Source organism: Carettochelys insculpta, chromosome 7, assembly GCF_033958435.1.
Source record: "Carettochelys insculpta isolate YL-2023 chromosome 7, ASM3395843v1, whole genome shotgun sequence".
In the NCBI taxonomy this organism is placed as follows: Eukaryota; Metazoa; Chordata; order Testudines; family Carettochelyidae; genus Carettochelys; species Carettochelys insculpta.
Genome location: NC_134143.1, coordinates 32159993 through 32182843, shown reverse-complemented (window position 1 = coordinate 32182843; position 22851 = coordinate 32159993). Strand labels below are relative to the sequence as shown.

General features: G+C 48.6%; 1 protein-coding gene across 2 annotated transcripts in view; it reads left to right on the top strand.

The window, feature by feature from the left end:
• The first annotated feature begins 922 nt into the window (after positions 1–922).
• Positions 923–22851, top strand: part of SLC29A3 (solute carrier family 29 member 3) — a 34411-nt gene continuing 12482 nt past the window's right edge. For both annotated transcript variants that reach the window (XM_075000262.1, XM_075000261.1), the window contains exons 1-2: positions 923–1154; positions 2524–2822. In XM_075000262.1, coding sequence (XP_074856363.1) covers position 1154; positions 2524–2822 — 300 coding nt within the window. In that variant the 5' untranslated portion in view covers positions 923–1153. The remainder of the gene's footprint in view (positions 1155–2523; positions 2823–22851) is intronic.

Below are 22851 nucleotides of genomic sequence, written 5' to 3'. Positions count from 1 at the left end.
TGGTATTTGGTCAGGATGTCAAGGTGAATACTACTGTCTTTGCACACATATCCCAAGACTTTTGATGACCACAGGCAATCAGAATTCTGGTTTCCCCTTTCCCCTGTAAGAAGGTGCTTTGAGCATCCCTACCATTGGTTCAGTACCAATGCAACTGTCTACTTCTCATCCTTATTAAGGACCACTATGAAAAACATAGGGCATCACTTAATTTTAAAGGCCAGCACCACAGCATGCTTTATTTGTGTCAGCCAGGGAAACAAGTATGTCTGATTCTCGGCTTATGAATGGCTCTTCAGTGGATGGTGGGTGTCTGGTACCAGCTACAAGCATTAAAATCCAGGATGGGTAGAGACTCTGTTTGGGGCTGTGTCTGAGAGGTGCCAGTCACCTGGGGTGTATTACGCATGGACTTATTCAGGAATAAGTATCCCTGCATAGCGCCCCGTGGTTGCTCCTACTTGGGCTGATAAGTTCCCAGTGGCTTTAATCCAGTAGGTTTTTTTTGTTTTGTTTTTGACTACCCTCAAAAACTGCCCCATGCCCTTCCAACAGCTACCACCACCTGCCTCTTCCGTGGTAAGACCTGCAGCTCCAGAACTGGGCTGACCAGCCGGCAAGGGACTCACACCTAGGTGGGTGACATGAAGACATCCTACTTGTTATTGAGTGACCGTCAAGAATCCGGCGGATGGCGCCTGACTACACAAACTGCCCCCAATGTGCGGGGGGGGGGGGGTGGCGGCGAGGGGGCACCACGGATCCAGGGTAGGTGGGCAGCGCCCCGGCAGCGGCGCCAGGACGGGGGTGGGCTGAAACAGGGGGCGGGGGCTCAGCTCCCTTTTTAAAAGCGTCGCCTGCTGCCCCACAACCCATGTTAAAAAGTGGGGCCCTGATCCCCGGCCGGTGCTCCCGTCGCCTCCACTGCCTGCGAGCGGGCGGGAGGCGACAGCCGGCCCGGCACAGAGGGAGGAAGCGGGCCCAGCCCGCCCCCGGGCATGGCCCAGCGCCACATCCCTGCCCGGGGCGGCGCGGGAGGCCGGGCCTGGAAAGCCGGAGGGGCGGGCTGGGCGGTGCTGCCCCGGCGCGGCCAGGCCCTGCCGCGCTCCTGGAGTCGGTGGTGCCCGCGCGGGGCTGGAGCCTCGGCGGCAACAGTGAGTGGCTGCTGCGGCCGCGGGGGGTGGGGTGGGCTCTGGCTGGCGGCAGCGGCGGTGGCCGCCGTGCGGAGCGGAGCTCGGAGAGGGGCTGGCGGGCGCGGGGCCGAAGGCGGCGTTTGCTCGCGGCCTTGCGGGAGCTGAGCCGGCCCCGACTCCGGGCCCCAGTGGCCTTGTGCGGGGCCGGCGGCTGCTCAGAGCTGCCTCGCAGAGCCGGCCCGCCCGAAGGGGCCTGCGAGTGCTAAGGGCCGCTCTACCGCAGCGCTCGCTTCAGAGCGGCGTCAGGCCGCGGCCCGGGGTGTGAACCCCTCGACAGCGCCGTGGAGTGGGCGAGCACCTCCCAGCCCCATAGCGAGCGTCTCGCAGGGAGGCGGGTTAACTGTGCTCCTGGGAGAGCTCTCCCCCTCCAGCAGGAGTCCCTCCGTGAGAGCGCTGCGGCCCCACTCATGCGGCTGGGCTGGCGCGGGCCTGCCCCCAGCGACTCGCTTTGTTGGCCTGTAACTCAGAAGGGCCCATCAGCTTCCATTGTGCACTTGGTTCTGGGAACAGATGATGCCCCTTGTATGGGTCACGGAAGATGTTTGCGTCCTAGTCAACGTGGTGGTTTGTGATGGAAACACTGACATTAAAATAATATTGGGCCACACCCCGGGTAGAACAAGCTCAGTGACTGACAGTGAGACATGCCCTCCCTGCTGCAATGGGTAGACCTGCCTGACTGGATGAGGGTTGTTTAGATAATTCTGTTTGGGGTTAGTGTAGTTGACCCAGTGCTTCCTTAGCCCTAGGGGGGATCTACCTACTATTGAACCTTTAACCCCTCATGCATTGGTTTACATCCTTCAATGTATCACCTGGTTCTTTGTTCCATTGTTTCTATCCCTATGTTAAACCCTTCTAGGATGTATTGTCTCCATCTTTTATTGTAGCTCCTGGTGGCTGTGTGGTGTTAGTGATCATGTCTCCTGTTTGTCTTACTACCCAACTCTGGAATAACACCTTTGTTCTTTGCCAGCAACCTACAAACAAACTCATTAATCCTCAGTGTATCTGTGACATACGCTTCCCCACTGTATGGGTAGAGAACTGAGCACAGAAATCAAGTGTTTTGCCCAAGGTTGCAATTAATTGTTGGCTAAACTGGGATTAGTACATAAGTGTTCTTTATTCCCAATCTCTTTCTGCTTTTCTTTGGACCACGCTGTTCCTCTTTTATCTAAGGGGTGAAAGAGAATACTAGCATGTGTTCCTCTACACGCTGACAGGAAATGTGTGTTTCTTGGCTTCCTGAGGTATCTCATCCAGCTGGCATATAATTTGATCATATGTAATAATCTCTCCCCTTTTTTTTTTTGCTTTCATCTGAAAGTGGCTGTTGACCTGGAAGATGGAGATGATGGATTTCAGCACAGTGCTGACTCCATATATAAATCAGTGAATACCTCTTTCCAAGAAGAACCTCTGATAGACGAGCCTGTGGGGAACAGATACAGCCTCCAAAAGCCTAAGGATCGCTTAAATGGTGCCTATGTTATTTTCTTCATCCTGGGTATTGGCTCTCTGTTGCCTTGGAACTTTTTCATCACAGCAAAACAATACTGGATTTATAAACTTCAGAACTGCTCCAGTCGTCAGGATCCGGAGGGAAATGGAGTCTCTGATCTCCGTGTGAGTATGATAGGTTCCCACTTAATATCAATGTGCTAATGTCCACATCAGCCACTAAACCCAGTGTGACTGGGTTCCCTGTACTTTAATTATAATAATGGTTAATAGGAATATTAGGTATGGGGGTCCTCAATATATGTCAGGGATAAGGACTGTAAAGGTGCGACTTAAAGCGAAATTACATATAATGAGGAATTTTTCCACTTAAGAAATAATCTAAATAATTTTGCCTGTGAGACCATTTAAACCCTGATGTACCACTCACTTACTGGACCATACATTTAAAGCATTTTAAGCAACATTTAATGAAATGATCCTAGACCCAAATACATTTTAAACCAGGTGTGTCCAACCTGCGGCCCGCGGGCCACATGCGGCCCCACAAGATCGTAAGCTTTTAACATTATTATGTGATTTATATACCTTAACTATATTATATATTTGTACGCGGCCCAAGACTATCTTCACTCAATGCGGCCCAGGCAAGCCAAAAGGTTGGACACCCATGTTTTAAACCATTTTTCCCTATGTGCAGTATGAGACAGAGCAAAGTCACAGAGGCTGCTGGGAGGTTATGCTAATCTAATGTTTTCTGAATGATTTAATGCCTTAAGTGTGAGGAATTTTTGTGTTGTGTTCCTTAAAGTGTGAATGGTGTAAGTGCAAAACAGCTTATATTGGAGTAACTTGTGTGGAGGACTGACTGTGGAGGGAGAGGCAGAAGAGTTCTGCTTTCATGTGGTTTTTAATTGCAGTTGTGTTCTCTAAAATGGGCCTGTTAGTCGTCCAGAACTAGGGAATGGCAATTGCTTAGCTTCCTGCATTTCTTAAATTCTGGACTTAGGAATGCTTGTAACAATCTCATCCCTGCTTACGTTGTCACCACAAAATAATGGCACTTAAAGCTGGGAGTATACCTCTCAGGAAGCCCACTGACGGAGGGCAAAGGGACCACTGCCCCAGGGCATGGTGATTCAAAAGGGCCCAAAGCTGCCCACCGCTGTCACTGCTGCTGTGATAGTCAGACCCTTGGGACCTTTAAATTGCTGCCAGAGCCCCACACAGTATGTTTCAGAGGGCTGTGAGGGCTGGGGAACAATGGCATGCTGAGAGCTGGCTGCCCAAGGCCCTGCCCATTCTGGGACCTCCGAACTGGATCCCCCCAACCTTGCCCAGGGGTCAAGCAAGAGTGTCAGCCCCTGCTTCCCGCTTCACCCCTACAATTGTCACATTTACTGACTATGCAGCTTACTTTGTAATGGTCAGTTTCTATTAAAAATGAAAAGCAGTCCTGTAGCACCTTAAAGCCTAACAAATTTATTTATAAGGCAGTTTCTATTTATGGGACCAAAATCTTTTTCTTCAGGCCTTCCATACCTTGAGAAATGCAAAGCCAGCCAGCCTTCCTCAGATCACCTTCATCAGATAAAATTAACACGTTTGAGCTATAGTTTGGAGCTGGATTGCTGCTGCACTGTGGCTTCTGCCTGCATTCAGAATAGACACTTTACAGTCAGACTGACTGTATCAGATGCTTCACTGTGCATGGGAAAGACAAGAGGCACAAAGTATCTGTCTGCTTTTCTGAAGACAAGATGGCTACGTCTACACTAGCCCCAAACTTCGAAATGGCCGCACAAATGGCCATTTCGAAGTTTACTAATGAAGCACTGAAATGCACATTCAGCGCTTCATTAGCATGTGGGCGTCCACGGCACTTTGAAATTGACGCGGCTCGCCGCCGCACGGCTCATCCCAAGGGGGCTCCTTTTCGAAAGGACCCCGCCTACTTCGAAGTCCCCTTATTCCCATCTGCTCATGGGAATAAGGGGACTTCGAAGTAGGGGGGGTCCTTTCGAAAAGGAGCCCCGTTGGGACAAGCTGTGCGGCGGCGAGCCGCATCAATTTCGAAGTGCCGTGGACGCCCGCATGCTAATGAAGCGCTGAATGTGCATTTCAGCGCTTCATTAGGAAGCTTCAAAATGGCCATTTGCGTGGCCATTTCGACTTTTGGGGCTAGTGTAGACACGGCCGATAAGTACTAACATGGTCCTATAAAGAGGCATTATGCTGTTTTCTTCATCTTCTCTGCTCCTTGTGATGAAGCATGTACCTTGGGGCAAAAGGAATCATGACAGCAGGATTCTGAAAATGTCAGTTACAGCTCAACTTCTGTGATGCTAAGCCTATTCCAGGGCCTGTTTTTTTACAATTCCTGCAGACCACCTTCTGATGCAGTACAGCTTTTTTCCAGATGCTGGCAGGTGTGACCGTAGTACCTGCTACAGCATTAAGCCTTTGGCTTTAGGCACGTGAGATGAGAAATGTGTTACCTCTCAACTCATGGTCCAAACCTTCAGAAGCAAAGTTACCCCTGGAGGACGACTGCTTTTTGTCTTTTGTATTGCATTTTTCTTCTTAATTCCTTGGTCTTTTCACTTCTCATTGCTGTTGGATTTTGAGGTCCTTAGAAGTGCTGTTGCTGTGATGCCCCTATATGAAAGCTCCTATGGGTGAACACAAACATATGTGGCACCAGAAACAGAAGTACTTGCAGTCAGATCGCTTCTTCGCTCTAAAATGAATTCATGCCAATTTTGTTTTTGAGTGTAGCTTTCCAAAAGCAATGTTGGCAAGAGAAGCTCCCCTGAGACAGAGCACTCCTGAGAGTTTGGAAGTCTTTGTAACCCACCTACGCAGTACAGCTGGCAATGACTGGTGAACTCCTAGTCTGGATGTAGTCTGCTCCTTCTTGCTTTCTTCAGGAAGAACACATTTTTGCCTACTCTTTTTAGCATGTCCATCAATAGCTAAATGTCTCTTAATCATAATGATTTATATGACTTCCATCCCAAAAGGTCACAAACTGCTGCCTAAATTTAGTAAACTGACACAAAAATTATACGTGGATCTCCTCACTAAGTACTCAAAGGTAGCATCTGTAGTTAGAAACATCCAGGCCCTCCTCTTGCGCCATCTTGATTACTGTAAACTCCTCTGGCACCCACATCACTCCAGCCTAGTTCTTACAAAACACAGCTGCTGAGATCTTCTTTGCCCATTACCCTGAATATATCATCACTTTCTTCAACTCCTCCACTAGCTTCTTATTTTCTACCATATCAAACTCAGGCTTCTTATTTCATCCTTTGAGGCCCTTCTCAACTCTGCACCTCCTTACTAATCTGTTACAGTATCCCATTGCCTTCTGCTCCTCCAAAGCCTTGAACACCTCTTTGCCCATTTCTTCTTCTGCCTTCTTCCCTGCCATCTGACATGTAGGGAAAATTTTTCTTGAGTTAGGTATCAGAGGGGTAGCTGTGTTAGTCTGTATCTGCAAAAACAAAAAGAAGTCCTGTGGCATCTTATAGACTAACAGGTACCACCGGACTTGTCGTTGGTTCTCCTTGAGTTAGTTCTGAAGTGAGTTTTCATCACCAATATTGACATGACTGCAGTGCAGTAAGGATAGCTGCTTTGTTCATAGGGAACAAAACAATCAAATACAGTAGTCCCTCAAGTTATGCAAGGGTTGTGCACATTTCAGGGGATTACTGTAGATGATTTTAAGCCATGCCATTGTGTATGCAAGAGGTCTTGGTAAATGCGTGTTCTAGTTATTACCCAAATCATTCCTCTATTCTTCATATTCTTCTGTTTAAATTAGGCCCTGATTCTGCAATCTGATCTGTGTAGCCAAAGCCATATTGACTTCATTGGGATTCTATGCAGGATGGACATTACTGTCTTCACATACAAAACAAAGACCTAGCTCTTTGTCATGATTTTCTCACAGTAGTGTCGTTCGTTTGTTCGTTCGTTTGTTCGTTCGTTCGTTTTAAAACACCCTAAGCTTGCTTCTTAGTGGCAGGGGAGTGTGGAGGAACTTAAGTAATGAGGCATTTGGTAACTGGTGGTGAGGGCTACAGAAGTATCCATGTACATAGGGAGATCAGAGGATGCCTGTGTAAATCAGATTGCAGATCAGAACCTTGGATTATAAACTCTGAAGCAGGGGTTGTAGCTTCCTATGTGGTTGCACAGCACCTAGCACAAAGGGGCACCATGTGGCAGATATATTAGCCTGCATTTCCCCAGATAAAACCCCATTCAGTTATTTTCTTCCCATATTTCTAATCTAAAGCCTCCTTTGCACTCTCTCTCCACAGTCATATTGGCAACATCTTCCAGCTCTGTATTATCTGTGAATTTCATCAACGTGATGTTTACTCTCGTCTTTCAGTGTATTAATCAAGATGTTAAAAAAAGATATGATGTAATATGATTACTAGTGTGGCACACTATACACCTCCCCCAAACTTTTCTCATTGCCAGTTTATTAATAATCTTTGACTATAGTCACTTAGCCAGTTTTCATTCAACATGAGAGTTCTTATCCAAGCCAATTTTAATTATTTTTCCAAGTAAAAGAAATTGCTAGATGTTGCGTCTGCCTTTGCTCCAGAGTTTAACATTGTGCTAACACATTAGGCTGTAGCACATTCCTATCACTTTGAGAGAGAGGAAATGGATAGAGTAGGTGAGCCATTCCAGAAAGTTGATGACAGGACTTATCCAAAGGAGGAAAAATTGCTCTGTGTATTTGCAGCATGGCTCAGAACTTTTCAGCTAAACTTTTGTGAGCTCCTTTTGTGATACACACGCTGTCTTACTGGCTATTTTCTCATTTTGTGTGGGCTAGGACAGTGGTTCACAAAAGTAGAGGTCTTCCGGGGACATCAACTCATCTAGATCAATTTCTCAGCTTGGGGGTCACAAGTAGTGGACTGGCAGTAGGCAACGGCATGCATGCTTGGGGGCTCCGCAAAACTGAAGTTACTTGTTTCAAACTTAGGCATCGGGGCTCAGACTTCAGACACTGGAAGGGGGTACAGTAGCCTGTGAAGGTTGAGAACCACTGGGTTAGGATTTCTCTTAGACTGATCTTCGCTGCTTTTAAGTCAAGACTCATCCCTAGAGCACTATTGATTTACTGGTGTCATTTAGTCTCACTTTGAATTATCTTTCTCTCTCTTTTATAAATAATTTAGTATTCATGAAGCTGCCTTGCCAAGCCTGAAGCCTCTACTTATCCACACACCAGGTACAGCAAAGACAAGAGCAGTGGAAGCTTCCCCAGTCAGTGCCCCCACCCATAAGATCATGTCTAAACTCCTAATTTGGAGGGACCAACCTTCTAGGGGTGAAGTCATTACATCCGTCTGACCCCAGTCCCTCTGCCAGTGAGAGAATAGTTGCATTTTTTCTGAAGTGGACATCTGTCCACTAGGAAGTTGACTGAAATCAACAACTTATTATTTAGGCCTCGAAATATCTCTTAAGTGCAGTCTGGCCACTGTTCCTTAGGTGGCTTTGGAAGGTGGCGACTGTATTTACGTTTTTAAGATCCAGGCTACTTACTTATCCATTACTTAACTCAGTGTCGTTCACAGCTTCTCCAGCAGAGTTCCCTGTGAATGCCTTCTGGTGCAGGTGCTGATTCAGTGACCTCTTGTGATAAGGCTTTCTCATGGAGAGCAGAGAGGGTGTGTGAGCAGAAGCTGAGAGGGAAAAGTAAAATTGCCTTTGGCTTCCTTAAAGTTATCAATTCATTGCAACTATAAAGAAGATAATCTGTCAAAATGAGGAAAGGTCTGTATGTTTTCTTCTTTCTGAAAACTTACCCCACACTTTAAAGGACCAGAGTATTCTTAATTGAAGGACACAGCTTGCTAGTTTAGCTTGAATGTCATGAAGCTTTTTGTTTCATACTTTATTCTTCACATAGGAAATCTTGAGTTTCTTCCTCACTCCTCCGTATTAACTGGCATAGCAATGGACCTGGTTTTGTTTTATTTAATTCTTTGGTGATGCACTAATATTAGAATTTATACAGTAGAACCCTGAGATACACGCACCCAAGTTGTGTGTATCTTGGTTTAACGTGACTCAGGGTGTTAGGGAGCTGGTGCCTGGCTGCTGGCTGCCCACCACTCAAGGGAGCCAGGAAACTGATCAGTGTTTGTGTAACTCCTGTGCAGTGGAGAGTTGGGTTTCCAAGCCTTCAAATCACAAAATTGTGCTACTCCATCTCCATGAGATGGTAAATGAGGCTAGTCAAAAATGAATTTTGGACTCATTTCACTTTCTGTGGTGTGGAGTGTGACACTGACTTTGAGAATTGTGATGAGATTTAGCTCGGATGTCTTCATCTTTCAGATTAACTTTAAATGGTATTTAAATCCATAATCTAAATTTCCAGAAAAGCAAATGCATTTGTTAGTTTCATTCATCCATTACAGTGAAATGACTTAACATGTTTATGCCAGAATAGCAACATTCTTCTCCATTTTTACGCTGTGAACCCACTGTGCTCGTACATTGTGGGATTAGTGCTATGGATATGCCTATAAGTAAATAAATTAATGTTCAGTCATTTGCAACTGGCTTTCTGCAAATTGTCCCAAGAATAGTGTGCAGAAGTCCTTGCAACACTTCAGGAAATGGTGCATCAGTTTCTGGGGAGCTCTTTGTGTGTGGGGGGGAGGGAGGACTGGTTGCAAAGTGGCTGAGCAAATCCATCTCAACAGATGCCTGTGGACAAGGAATGGAGAGCAAGTTTGAGCTTATCAGTGATGGCTGAGCTTGGAAAAGAGCAGAAAAGGTTTGCATCAGTTCTCACAAAAATCTAGCTCTTCCCCATCAACTAACTTAATTTTGGTTTAACTCCCTAGCCGTGTCTACACGTGCACGCTACTTCGAAGTAGTGGCACTAACTTAGAAATAGCGCCCGTCACGGCTACACGTGTCGGGCGCTATTTCGAAGTTAACTTCGACGTTAGGCGGCGAGACGTCGAAGTCGCTAACCCCATGAAGGGATAGGAATGGCGCCCTACTTCGACGTTCAACGTCGAAGTAGGGACCGTGTAGTCGTTGCGCGTCCCGCAACGTCGAAATTGCCGGGTCCTCCATGGCGGCCATCAGCTGAGGGGTTGAGAGACGCTCTCTCCAGCCCCTCAGCTCAATGGTGGCCTCATGGAGCGGCCCCTTAAAGGTCCCCTCCCCCTCCCTTCCCGTGCAGGAAGCTGAGGGAACGTGCAGGCGGCAGCCCAGACACGCGGCCAGCCTGCACGTCCCTCAGTCACCCACCCAGCTGCGATGGCTGCCCGGCAGCGCCCACAGGGGCCCCCCCCCCAAGGGGAGCCAGGGCAGCCAGCCCAGCCAGAAGGGCAGCCAGGCTGGCAAGCGGCAGCGGGGCCCCTCCTGGACGGAGGCCGAGCTGCGGGACCTGCTGGGGCTCTGGAGTGAGGAGGAGGTGCTCCAAGTAATGGGGAGCAAGAGGCGGAACGCGGATGCGTTCGCTCGGCTGGCCGACGGCCTGGCTGCCCGGGGTCACCCTGCCCGCACTCCTGATCACGTCAGGAGTAAGGTGAAGGAGCTGCGGCAGGGTTACTCCCGGGCCCGGGATGCGGCCAGCCGATCTGGGGCCGCCCCCGTCACTTGCCCCTTTTACAGGGAGCTCAGGGACATCCTGGGCCCCCGGCACACCTCCTCCCCTCCGGCCACCCTTGATACCTCGGCCGACGAGCCCCAGCAGGCCCTGCAGCCGGAGTCCGACCCGGAGGTAAGCCCCGCACCCCGGGGGCCCCCCCCGGAGCCCACCCCCGGGACATCACGGCAGGAGGAGGAGGAGGGGGGCTCCTTCTCCGCAGAATCCGGGCTGCAGATCCTCCTCCTGCCATCCCGGAGCAGCAGCCGGGCCTCCACCCCCCGGGGATCTCCGGACCGTGGGAGCTGACCGACAGGTAGGTACCCCCCTCTGGTGTACACCCCTGGGCTTTTGGGGCGGGGGGTAATAGATATGTGTCCAGGGCCCCCCACATGCTCACATGGCCATGGCCCCAAGGACAGCAGGGCCATGGCCCTCACAGCAGTGCATCAGACCCTGCCCCCGCCCACCCCGCACGACAGTGCCATGCCCCATCCCCGGGTCAGGGGGGAGCGGAACCTCGAGGGGCCCCCGGGAGGAGGGGGTGGGACACCCTGCAGCAGCAGCATGTGATGGAGTGGGGGGAGTGCAAAAGGGAGACTCAGGCTAGATATGAGCAACAAGAGCCGAATAGCTCCCAGGGGCAAAGAATGATCCTGGGGCTACAGCTGGCAGGTGACACCTCTGCCCTGAACAAAGAGGAGGGAGGAGCCGAGCTGGCTTGGAATTTGGGGGGGAGGGCGGGGGCCACAGGTAGAGGCTAGGGGAAGGGAGAGCTGGAAGGCAGCCAGCCTGAGGAGGGGGAAAGCTGCATCCCAGAGGGGCCCCCCTTGGGGTCTTCTCCCCATGACGGGTTGGAAGGACTGTCTCTTCCGACAGCTGGTGCTGTCACTCCTGGGAGAAACTGGGCATCTGTGGCCTAAGAAACCTCTCCTGCTGTCAGACCCTGCGGGGTGAAGTGAGAGTCGCTCCCACCAGGGGACAGGGTGCAGGGCAGGGGGACCCCTGAACCCCATCCATCACAGCAGCATCTCCCAGGGACGGGGATGGGGAACCTGCAGCACAGGGCTGGGGGGACAAAGGCCACGGCTCGGGGCCCACACTAACGCCTGTCTCCATTCTTCTTCCCCCCCTCCTCTCCTGTGTCCCGCACCTGCACCCTCAGAAGGACCGGAAGAGAGCGTCGGCGAGGCCTCAGTGGTCCCGGAGAGCCCTCCGGGACCATCGCTCCAGGCCAGCCCCTCGGCCGAGGACCGACCGGCCCCACAGCGGGGTAGACGGTGGACCCCGCACCACCACCAGCCGACGGCGACGGACCCCCAGCTGCTGGCCATCCACCGACGGCAGCTGGAGGTCGCGGAGCAGCAGCTGCAGCTGCAGGAGCGGGCGCTGGCCTGGCACCAAGAGGCATGGGGAGCCTACATGGAGACTTTTAACCGCCTGGTGGACTACCTGGCCCCCCATGCTGCGCCGGCCGCTGCAGCGCCCGCCCTGCCTGCTCCACCAGCCGCACCACCAGCTGCTCCGCCTGTTGCCGTCCCGTGCGCCGTCGCCCCGCCACCCACCGCCGAGGGCCGGAGCGCCGAGGGACCCCTGGAGCCACCTGAGATTCGCCGGGCATCATATCTTCCGGTCCGGCCCGCCCCCAGCCAGCCCCGGACAGGGCTGCGACCGTGGCGGGGCTCCCGGCCGACCACGCCCAGTGCCGGACTATAGGGGCGAGGGGCCCGGGACGTGGCCCCCCCCTTGTATATAGTTTAAACTTATTATTTGGTGCCCCCCATTTGCCCCGTCCCCCCCATGTAAATAGTTCTCCCCTTTATCCTCCCTGGTTTTCTTTTTATTAATGAGGACACTTGCTTCTTAGTATTGTTTTATTTGTACATATTAGTTTGTTTCCACATGTTTGTATATAGTTTGTTCTTGTTTCATATATTTACAGTTAAAAAAAAAAGTTCTGAAAGAAAAAGAAGTTTAAGTTCAGCCACAAGTGCATGCTGTCATTTGTCCAGGAAAAGTGGGAGCGGGGTGCGGTGGGGTGCTCCATGGTGTGGGCGTTGGGGCAGGAGTGTGGTGGAGGAAGGGGCGGGCAGTGGGGGGCCTGGGCAGAGTTCACCCCGCGGCCTCATCATGGAAGTGGGCCCGCAGGGCCTCCCGGACCCGGGTCCCTTCGGGGTCCACCTGCCGACTGGGGGCAGCAGGTGGCTGGACGTCTGCCCTGCTGGCCTCCGCAGCCCAGCCCTGGAAAAAGGTCTCCCCCTTGCTCTCCACCAAATTGTGCAGGGCGCAGCAGGCACCCACAATCTGGGGGATGTTGTTGGGGCCCGCATCCAGGCGGGTCAGGAGACATCTCCAGCATCCCTTCAGGCGGCCAAATGAGCGCTCCACCACCTGGCGCGCATGGTTCAGGTGCTGGTTGAAGCGCTCCTGGCTAGCGGAGAGATGGCCCGTGTACGGGTGCATGAGCCACGGGCGGAGGGGGTATGCTGCATCTGCGATGACGCAGAAGGGCATGGTGGTGTCCCCCAGAGGGATCTCCCGCTGGGGGATGTAGGTCCCCGCCTCCAGCCGGCGGCACAGGCCCGAGTTCCGGAAAACCCGGGCGTCGTGGGTGCTGCCAGGCCAGCCCACATAAATGTCCTGGAAACATCCCCGGCTGTCCACCAAGGCCTGGAGGGCGACAGAATGGTAGCCCTTGCGATTCAGGTATCGTCCTCCACTGTGATGCGGGGCGCGGATGGGGATGTGAGTCCCATCCAGAGCCCCGAAGCAGTTGGGGAAGCCCAGGGTGGCAAAGGCCGCGATGGTGGCATCTGGGTCCCCCAGCCTCACGAGCCTGTGCAGGAGCATGGCGTTGATGGCACGCACAGCCTGCAGAGAAAGCACAGGGGACAGCACCAATGAGGGGTGAGCAGGGTGGGCGTGGCCCTGCCCTGCCCTGCTCTCCCCTCCTCTGCCCGGGCCCCCCTCCCCTGCCCTGCCCTCCCCCCGTGGGTTCTCTTACCTCCATGAGGACAGCCGTGACGGTGGCCTTGCCGACACCAAACTGCTGTCCCACGAATCGGTAGTTGTCGGGAGTGGCCAGCTTCCAGACAGCGATGCCGACCTGTTTCTGCACTGTGAGGGCACGCCACATGGCCGTGTCCTGGTGCCTGAGTGCGGGGGTGAGCCACTGGCACAGCTCCATAAATGTCTGCTGGCTCATCCTGAAGTTCCTGAGCCAGCAGTCGTCGTCCCACTCCCCAAGCACCAGCCGCTCCCATCAGTCGGTGCTGGTGGGGTAGCTCCACAGCCGCCAGCGTGTGAGGCGGGGGGGTGGGGGGCGGGGTGCTGCAGGGTTAGGGGTTGAACCCTGCTGCCCTGGGGGCAGCTCCTCCTCCTGTGTAGCAAGGAGGTGCTCAGCTGCCTCCCGCATGGCATGGAGCAGGGCGGGAGGGCTGGGTGGACCTCTGGCTGCTGCTGCTGCTGCTGCTGGGGGTCCATGACTGCGGCGCCCGGGGTCTGTGTGCCTATGGCTCCTCAGACCGCGTGCTGTGCAGGCTGAGTGTGTCTGGGAGGGGCCCTTTAAGGGAGCGGCTAGCTGTTGCCCCGGAAGCGCTAGTCTGCCCTGTGACCCTGTCTGCACCTGTGCCTGGCATCCCTATTTCGATGTGTGCTACTTTGGCGTGTAGACGTTCCCTCGCTGCGCCTATTTCGATGTTGGGCTGCGCAACATCGAAGTTGAACATCGACGTTGCCAGCCCTGGAGGACGTGTAGACGCTATTCATCTAAATAGCCTATTTCGATGTCGCTACATCGAAATAAGCTATTTCGATGTAGGCTTCACGTGTAGACGTAGCCCCTGTGTAGTAAATATTTCAGTTTGTAAAGCTCCTTAAATAAAAAACCCTGAGTTTCGGAGTAAGTGCTTATGTCATGATTTATTAGAAGCTCGTGGGTGACTAACTCGTTCATGTGGGCAAAGTTTAAACAAGGAGAAATCACTAGGGTCAGGTGATTGCAGTATTATTGCTGATGGCTTCATATTTGCCTGGAAAACTTTCCTGTCTGCTGCATTCAACCGCCAGTCTGTAGGAGAATCTAAATCGAAAAAGGAAATGGATTTTCTTTTTGAATTCTAGGGAGATTTCCAGAACCTGCTAAGTGAATTTGGAGTACAGATCCCCTTTGCTCATGCACCTAAATAATTGGCCCCATTAAGAAGCAACTGAATGTGCTTCTTTGTCACTTTTGAAAAGCCCACTTGGAATGAATTTTGTTGACTGACAGGTGGTGGCTTGCCAGACTGGAAGGATGAAATCCTCTATCTACAGAATAAGTGCGCCATGGTCAGCAGCAATGCTGGCTTCCAGTACCTTGGCTTGGGATGTCATGAGTTGGAAAAGAAGATGGGGGTGGTCCATTTTCTGTGCCCATTCTGTTCTTGTGTGTCTGCTAAGACTGTAATGAGTGCAGAATGTGGTTGCCGCCCCTTATTGACTATAGAGCTAGATTAAGACGACAAGATATACCTCACAATACCACCAACCATCGTCAGATACAGTAAACCCTCGAGTGACACGGGTTGCATTCCTGCAACCCCATGTAACTCAAATTTTCACACAAGTCAAGGGGAGACAGAAACCAGGTGGCAGTTTCCTGGCTCCCAGAGTGGTGGGGAGGCGGGAGCCAGGAACCAGGGAGCAACCTGGTTCCTGTCTCCCTGCTGCTTGTGGGACCTGGAAAACTGACCAGCCATGTGCTGGTCAGTTTCCTGGGTCCTGTAAGCAGTGGGGAGGCCGGAACCAAGCAGCAGTCATGACCTGCTCACTTTCCTGGGTCCCACAAGGGCTAGGATCTGGGAACCAAGCAGCAGCCTGGCTCCTGGCTCCCCTCCCCTTGAAGAGCTGGGAAGCTGACCAGGGCAGCAGCTTTGGTCAGTGTCCTGGCTCCAGCCACTGAAGGGGAGGGGGGAACCAGGGGCAGCCCTGGTGTGTTTGCCAGCTCTGCAGGTGGAGGGGAGCTGGGAGCCAGGCTGCTGCCTGGTTCCCAGCTCCCAGCCACTCTGGGGACTGGTAAATCACTCCTCTCAGGGAGAGCAGCCAAGCATCGGGACTCCTGGCTGCAGCCCCTGACAAGAGTGGTTTTCCGCTCCTGCCAGGGGCAGCAGTCGCATTAACCAAGGGTTTACTGCAGTTGGTTTCTGCCAGTATTCTACCATGGAGCCTTAAAATCCCACCTTTCTTGCGTGAAGATGCCTTTTTACAATTGTAAGGGAGGAATCCCCTTTCTGGACATGTAGGCCAACATTTTCAGAACATAGGTGCCTAAAGCCAGGCTGCTAAATTTCTATGTAGTCACCTAAATAAAATGGACTGGATTTTTTCAAAGCACTGAGAAACTAACAATTGCTATAGTTATCATTCAGACATTGTTAAGAAACTCTTGGCTGTTGAATTTTAAGGTATCAGGGTTATGGGCTGGAGTCAAGTCTGTAACCCAGAGATAAAAGTTTCTGTCTGGTATTTAGCTAAAATGTGATTCATTACACTGACTTCTGTCTGAAGGTTTTAAAGCAGCATATAAGCCTAAATTAACCTTTCCCTTTGCCTGTCAGAGAAAAAGGTATTGTTTTCTAGGGAGTACAGCACAGAGAGGTTAACTTGACAGGAGGTGAACCCTAGTTTCCTTGACTCCAGTCCTTCGCTTTAGTCCTAGGACCATCATTGCTTTTTTGGTTGGATATTCATTTCTGTGTGCCCCATTTGAACAGAGCCTGGCTTAGAGCGCTGGAGGTATGAGTCCTCCTGTGAGACAAGTGGCATGGTGTTTGATCCCTTGCTACAATGTGTCCCAGTGTTGCCTGATATTACGCAGGCTTTTGGGGGTGGGGATCATGTGCTACCCCTGCAGAGGCATCAGAAGCAGGACTGCTATCAAAAGATGAGTCTACAACTGCAAACCATTCTTGGCTCTAACCTGTTTGCTGCTGCTAATTTCATGCCCTGTGATCCAGGTAACGCTCTAGTGCCTTGAGCCGCCACCCTGGGCCTGAATTGCTTTTCTAGCCCAGCAGGAGCCAGATGCTTCTGCTGCCGAGTTTAGGCTGTAGCTGCATAAAAAGTACTTTTGCAGAAGCATTTTGGCAGCACAGAACAGAGTCTGTTGAAGCTGGTGACTCATATGCTACTGTAGTGTTGTGTTGTATTTTAAAGTACCCAGTATGGTGTTCGATTAACGTCACACCTATGCAAAGATCACAGTCTTGTGTGTGAAGATGCTGTGTTAATATAGGTCATCCTCTCCATTATAAACTCAGTGCTCATAGATTAGAGAATGCTGATGATTGAATTCCTTCTGGGTTGATGTGTACTATATGGGAGATTGGAGAAAAGTGTTTTGTTTTTGTTTTCATTTTTTTTCACCCTTTTGTAAATGTGATTGAAATCAGCCCAGCTGGCTGCTTGGCATTCTCATTTTGTTTTGAAGAGGAAAAAGCTTGTTTTCTGCTGCTTACGTAATCATTTCATCACTCAGTGGAGAGGTGACTGCCCTCCACTCCCCTCTTTCTTGTGACACCAGGACTGGAATATTGTATTGGGCTCTGGGCTAGGCAAACTAAAGGAAGCTTAGAGAAGAGAAGCACATGTATGTGGCTAACTAGGAAACAGTCAGAATTAAATGTATACGCTGTAGCTAAACTATGGAACTGAGAACGGGTAGAGGAATAGAATGGCTATGGTACAATCTTTTGAAAGAAATTTTCTGGCAGATCTCTTCCAAAAAAGCTTCTTTTGAACGAGTGCATCCACACACAAAAAAGTAGATTGCAAAAGCGATCCGCTTTTTCAATAGCGAGCCCACACAGCCCTTGCTCTTTCAGAAGAATCAGCCATGGATTGAAAAATCCAGTGCCAATGGGGACTGCTCTTCTGAAAAAAGGGGCCTGCGGCACATCTACACAGGCTTTCTTTCAAAAGAAGGCACTCTTCCTGATCCAGGAGTAGAAGAGGGCTTCTGAAAGGAGAGCCACGTTCTTCCAATTTCGGATCAAAAGAGCGCATTTTGTGTGTAGACGCTCTGCATGTTCTTTTGAAAAACGGACAGATTTTCTGAAAGAACTTGCTAGTGTAGACGCAGCCAATGAGTCTGCACATATGTGAAGAACATAAACGCTAATGCTGGTGAAAGTTTATTTAGCTATAAGAAGGGGTTATGACTAGAAGGAAGTCTGACATTCAGAAAAGGAAGCTGTTTGGCTGATTTCTGGGTCATAGAGGACAATTATTTTTCTACAGCAAAATTTAATAGTCTGGGGAATAGTCTTCTCTGGAAAAGTCACTAGGCTGATCGGGGTCCTAGCAAATGTTCTGAGAGGTGCCATCCTTATTCAAGGAGCATGGATTTGTTGATGTAATGCTGTAGATGTTTTGTCTCTCTAAGTTCTGTGATGTTATCACTTATTATAATATATTATGTTTTAAATTAAAACCATCAACTGTTATGTTAATAACTTCTTAGATTATTCAGAGTGAAAGAATTTGAAGAATTCAATGCACAGTACCTGGTAGTGTTATATATTCACTTCATGCAGGTTTTTGACAGGGATGCTAGCAATCAAATTTCTTTTACTATCAGGTTTTAGGACCTTAAAAGGCTGGATCTGGCTCTTAGTGAGATAGAGTAAAATTTTCAAAAGCATCTAAGTCAGTGGCACTGAAGATCCTAAGACACTTAGGCACATTGAAAATTTTACTCTGTGTGTATATAAAACAGGTGTGTCCTTTACTATTGTGTTTTGAAATCCAGGTAGATTTTCTAAAATGTATAAATATTTTTCTGGTCTAGAGTTTAATAAAGGGTTTGTTTTTACAAAGCTGAATGTGAGCATGATAGTTATGGTGACAGCATCCCTTCAAAAATCTACAAACAAGGCTTAATTTTAACAATTAAGTTGACATTTTTCTTGTAGCTGTACTCTCGTGTGTCACCTCCCATTTCCACAGCATTGTGTTCGGGGTCTGTTCTTTCATCCTGCAGCTGTAGTAGGTTCTTGTATTTGTTGAATAGTCTCACTCTTTTGCTGTATCTATCTCCATATGATGACCAACGTATAAGACAACCTATTAGCTGAGCTGTCAAAGCTACATAAAGCAAAATAATTAATTCTGCACTCTAAAACAGGGAGAAGTAATGATTGTTTTAACAACGTAATGACATACAAAATGAATTCAGATATAAATGTTGGTCTGTTTTGGCACAAAAATCATGGCCTTCATTTAGTCCTTGCTCTCCATGCCTCTTCTCATTGCATTTGTTCCCAGGTATGATTTCTCTGTCAGACCTGCAAATAATGACCCAACATGTCAATCAAGTTGCTCAGGGAGTGTCTATACAAACAACATATGTCCACCTATTTGCTGCAGAAGTTCATGTCTGCACTACCCTTCTTTGATCAGTGGCTTGCATCCTCACTAGGAGCACTTCCAGCAAGGGGTAGTGTGGAAGCTGCCTTTATCAACCCATCTGTATAATGTAGATGAGGTTCAGATCAGGCATTCTCAGACTTCATTGCACTATGACCCCTTTATGACAACAACAAATTTCTACATGACCCAAGGAGAGTGGAGCAAAGCCTGACCCTGGGCAGGAGGACCAAACCATCCTCAGCTCCAGGAAGGGAGCCTGTAATCTGGGCCTCGGCACTCAGGACTGACACCAAAGCCCTGAATATTGCCATGGAGGGCTGAAGACCTTGGTCTTAAGTCCTGTGTGGTGTGGCTTTGGCTCTGAGCAGCTGGGCTCAGGCTTCTTTCTGGGGTCCCTGCAAGTCTAAGCCAGTGCTGGCAATCCCATTATAACCACTTGGGAACTACTTACTTAAGTGACACCTGAGCAAATTCAATAAAAGTACATTTGAGTCTGAGTCTTTGGCCCTTTCATGTAGTGCATGTGTTGCACAGGTACTTTGTATAACAATGTGTGTCCTCTGGAGGTCCTGAATAACAGTGGGTGAAGAGGGAAGAAACAAGTTTGATTAATCATTGAAAACTTTCGGTTTAGTTATTTAACAATAATGTTTTTGTATGGTTTTTTCGTATAAACAAATCCTCCAACACGCCTGTGAATCAGGTAAGTGTCGTTGTTCCCATTTGTTAGGTGGGAAAACTTAGGCAAAGTAGTTAAACGATTTGCCCATGGTCCAGGAGAAATTATATATCAGAGGATTAGAAACTGCAGATTGTGGCTACCAGTTATGTGCTCCAGACAAAATACTATCTATGTCCTCAGTTGCATCAGTGTCCATGAAAGGAAGGAAGTTAGGTCCAATGATTAGTCTAAGACTAAGGTTACCCACATATCTCTCTGCCTCAGTTCTCATCTACAAAATAAGGATAATAGTACTTCCCTACTCACAGGGATTTTATGAAGATGAATGCATTAAAGATGGTGAGGTGCTCAGGTACTAAGGTAGTGGGAACCACGTATGTATCTGAGATAGATGTTGGATTAGTTCTCAGTGGGGCATATGGAGATGTGTGTAAACAGGTATAGTGCTTTTAAAGGAGATGATCTTTTGATAACAACCACAATTCTTCTGGGGATGAAACCAAAAGGGACACAACCTAGTGTTGGGTGAAGAGGCTTCTTAAATAGGCAAGGTATAAAAAATGAAGGAATTCTAACAAAAGGCTTCCACTCTTCTAGGAGAGCGGGGAGAAGGAAGGGCAACAAGAAATGAACTGGGGTTCTGTGTCTTTTCTTACAGTCTTCATTCTGCCATGGAAATTCAAAGGTCTGCAGTTAAAAGCTTCAGTTTCTTTCCTAGCCACTTTGTTCATCTTTCTGTCTTTGGTAAATAATACACTCACAGATTAATAGTTGCTAATTTTCATGGATGTGGAAATATACTATGGTAGACAACACTGGCCTTTAACAAACAAATTGACTTCTGAGAGCCTGGCATATAACAACAGTTCTGTAAATTGTTCCATACCAGAGCATTACCAGATGAAGTGGAGTGAAAGGAAAGTGCTTATTGTCCAGTGTTGGATAAAATCAAATATTTAAAAATAGATTTTAAATTAAATATAGTTTTTAAATATACCTATTTAAAATTGTATGTGAAACGATGACAAAGTATGTTAAGACTGTGATCTGTGAAAATCCATTTCAATTAAACTCAACAAATAATATTAGTAATAATATATAATAATATAATAAATATAATAGTAATAATATATAAAGCAGTATTATATTTAAAAGAAAATCCCAGCACCTAAGTGATGGAAGTCACCGGCTAAGCGCTTAAAACCAGGGTTTCAAGTGCTAAACCAGCTGTGGACAGCAGTAGCCTCTTTTGCAAGAGGAGAGAGAATAATTTCTTCATTGCAATATGTTCAACTGGTTCAGTTCACTGACTAATTAGTTTAAAGTTGAGGAAGCCAACTGGAAGTCAAAAAAACAGGAAAGCTTGTTTTCTTTTCCAAATCTGTGAATAAAAACTAGGAGTGAGAGGATGATATCTGTATTAGCTGACTTACAGATAATACTTTCTTTGTTTAATACATCAGTTAGTTTTAAGTGTACAGCACATTTTGGTAAATTTTCTGATAAATGTTTTGGACTTATCTGCCACATTTAAGGTACTTTTGTTCAACTAATCAAAATAACTGTTTTTGTGCAGTTTAGAATGAATTTAAATTTCTATCCAAAGAGAGTTTGTGGCAAATCAGAGGGGAGAAAAAGCTAGTCACCTTGTCACTTGGGAAATGCATCAGTTGCCATTTTCTTATATGATACAAATGAAAAATTAAAAATTGGAATCAATGTATGATAAGCTCCATAATTTCTTAAGTTAATGTGTATAGCTATAGTGTTGTAGCTATTGTGTATCATCCTGTCTAGCAAAAAGAAGCACCATAGGTCATGTAGAAGCCACGTTTATTTGCAAATCAGCATGTTTTACTGGTTTGCAATTAAAGAGATGTAACTTCTGGGGGGAAAAACTAGAAGTACCAGTGCAAAGCATGCCTAAAATCAATTATTTAATTCAAGGTTTCTTGCTTTGGTGATTTTTAAACATTGTTAAAGTTAGTGATTTAAAGCACTTTGATTTAATCAATCTACCTTGTCATTGTCAGTCCTATTTATGCTCCTGGCCATGGGATTTGAGGACCTGACAAATCTACTGACTAATTGTATACAGACACAGAGGCTTTCCACGCAAATACAGATGTGCTCTAAATCGCTAAGATTTCTTGGTGAGGTGCTCAGTCATTCTGTTTGCAGTGCAGGAGCATATGGAAATTCCCATACTGTATCAGAACAATAGTCCACCTAATACAGTGTCCTGTTCCTGCCACGGGGAAGAGTACAGGAAACTGTTATTATCAGATACGGGATTAATTGCCCAGTAAAACTGAGTTTCCTCTTAACCCTTTGTAGTTAGAGGTTGGGGTAAACCCTGCAGCTTGAGGAGTTACAACCCTTTCACAACTCGTTTACTTTTATGCTGAATATTTTTGTTAGTCACCTAAATGTCTTCTTGTTTTCTGAATCCTACTGAACTCTTGGTATTCATGACAGTTTGTGGCAATGAGTCCCACAACCTCACTATGTATGTATGTTCTGTTTTTAAAAAAAAAAAAGCTTTTGAATTTGACATCTTTCAGTTTCATTAAAGCCGTGTATACACATGCACGCTACTTCGAAGTAGCGGCACTAACTTCGAAATAGCGCCCGTCACGGCTACACGTGTTGGGCGCTATTTCGACATTAACATCGACGTTAGGCGGCGAGATGTCGAAGCCGCTAACCCCATGAGGGGATGGGAATAGCGCCCTACTTCGAAGTTGAACATCGAAGTAGGGCACGTATAGACAATCCGTGTCCCACAACATCGAAATAACAGGGTCCGCCATGGTGGCCATCAGCTGAGGGGTTGAGAGACGCTCTCTCTCCAGCCCCGGCAGGGCTCTATGGTCACCATGTGCAGCAGCCCTTAGCCCAGGGCTTCTGGCTGCTGCTGCTGCAGCTGGGGATCCATGCTGCATGCACAGGGTCTGCAACCAGTTGTAGGCTCTGTGGATCTTGTGTTGTTTAGTGCAACTGTGTCTGGGAGGGGCCCTTTAAGGGAGCGGCTTGCTGTTGAGTCCGCCCTGTGACCGTGTCTGCAGCTGTGCCTGGCACCCTTATTTCGATGTGTGCTACTTTGGCGTGTAGACGTTCCCTCGCAGCGCCTATTTCGATGTGGTGCTGTGCAACGTCGATGTTGAACATCGACGTTGCCAGCCCCGGAGGACGTGTAGACGTTATTCATCGAAATAGCCTACTTCGAAGTAGGCTTCACGTGTAGACGTAGCTTAAATGTCCCCTTGCTCTCTTGTTATGAGCTCAGGCAGAGTTTCCAGTCTGCCTTCACCTCTACTTTATAAAGAGCTTTGGAGCATGCACCCTCACAAAGAGTGGACTGTGTTTGGTGGTTACCTTTCATGCCATGTTATAAGTAATAGAGAGGACAGCTTTGTTGGGCAGTATATAGTGATAAAGCTGCAGTG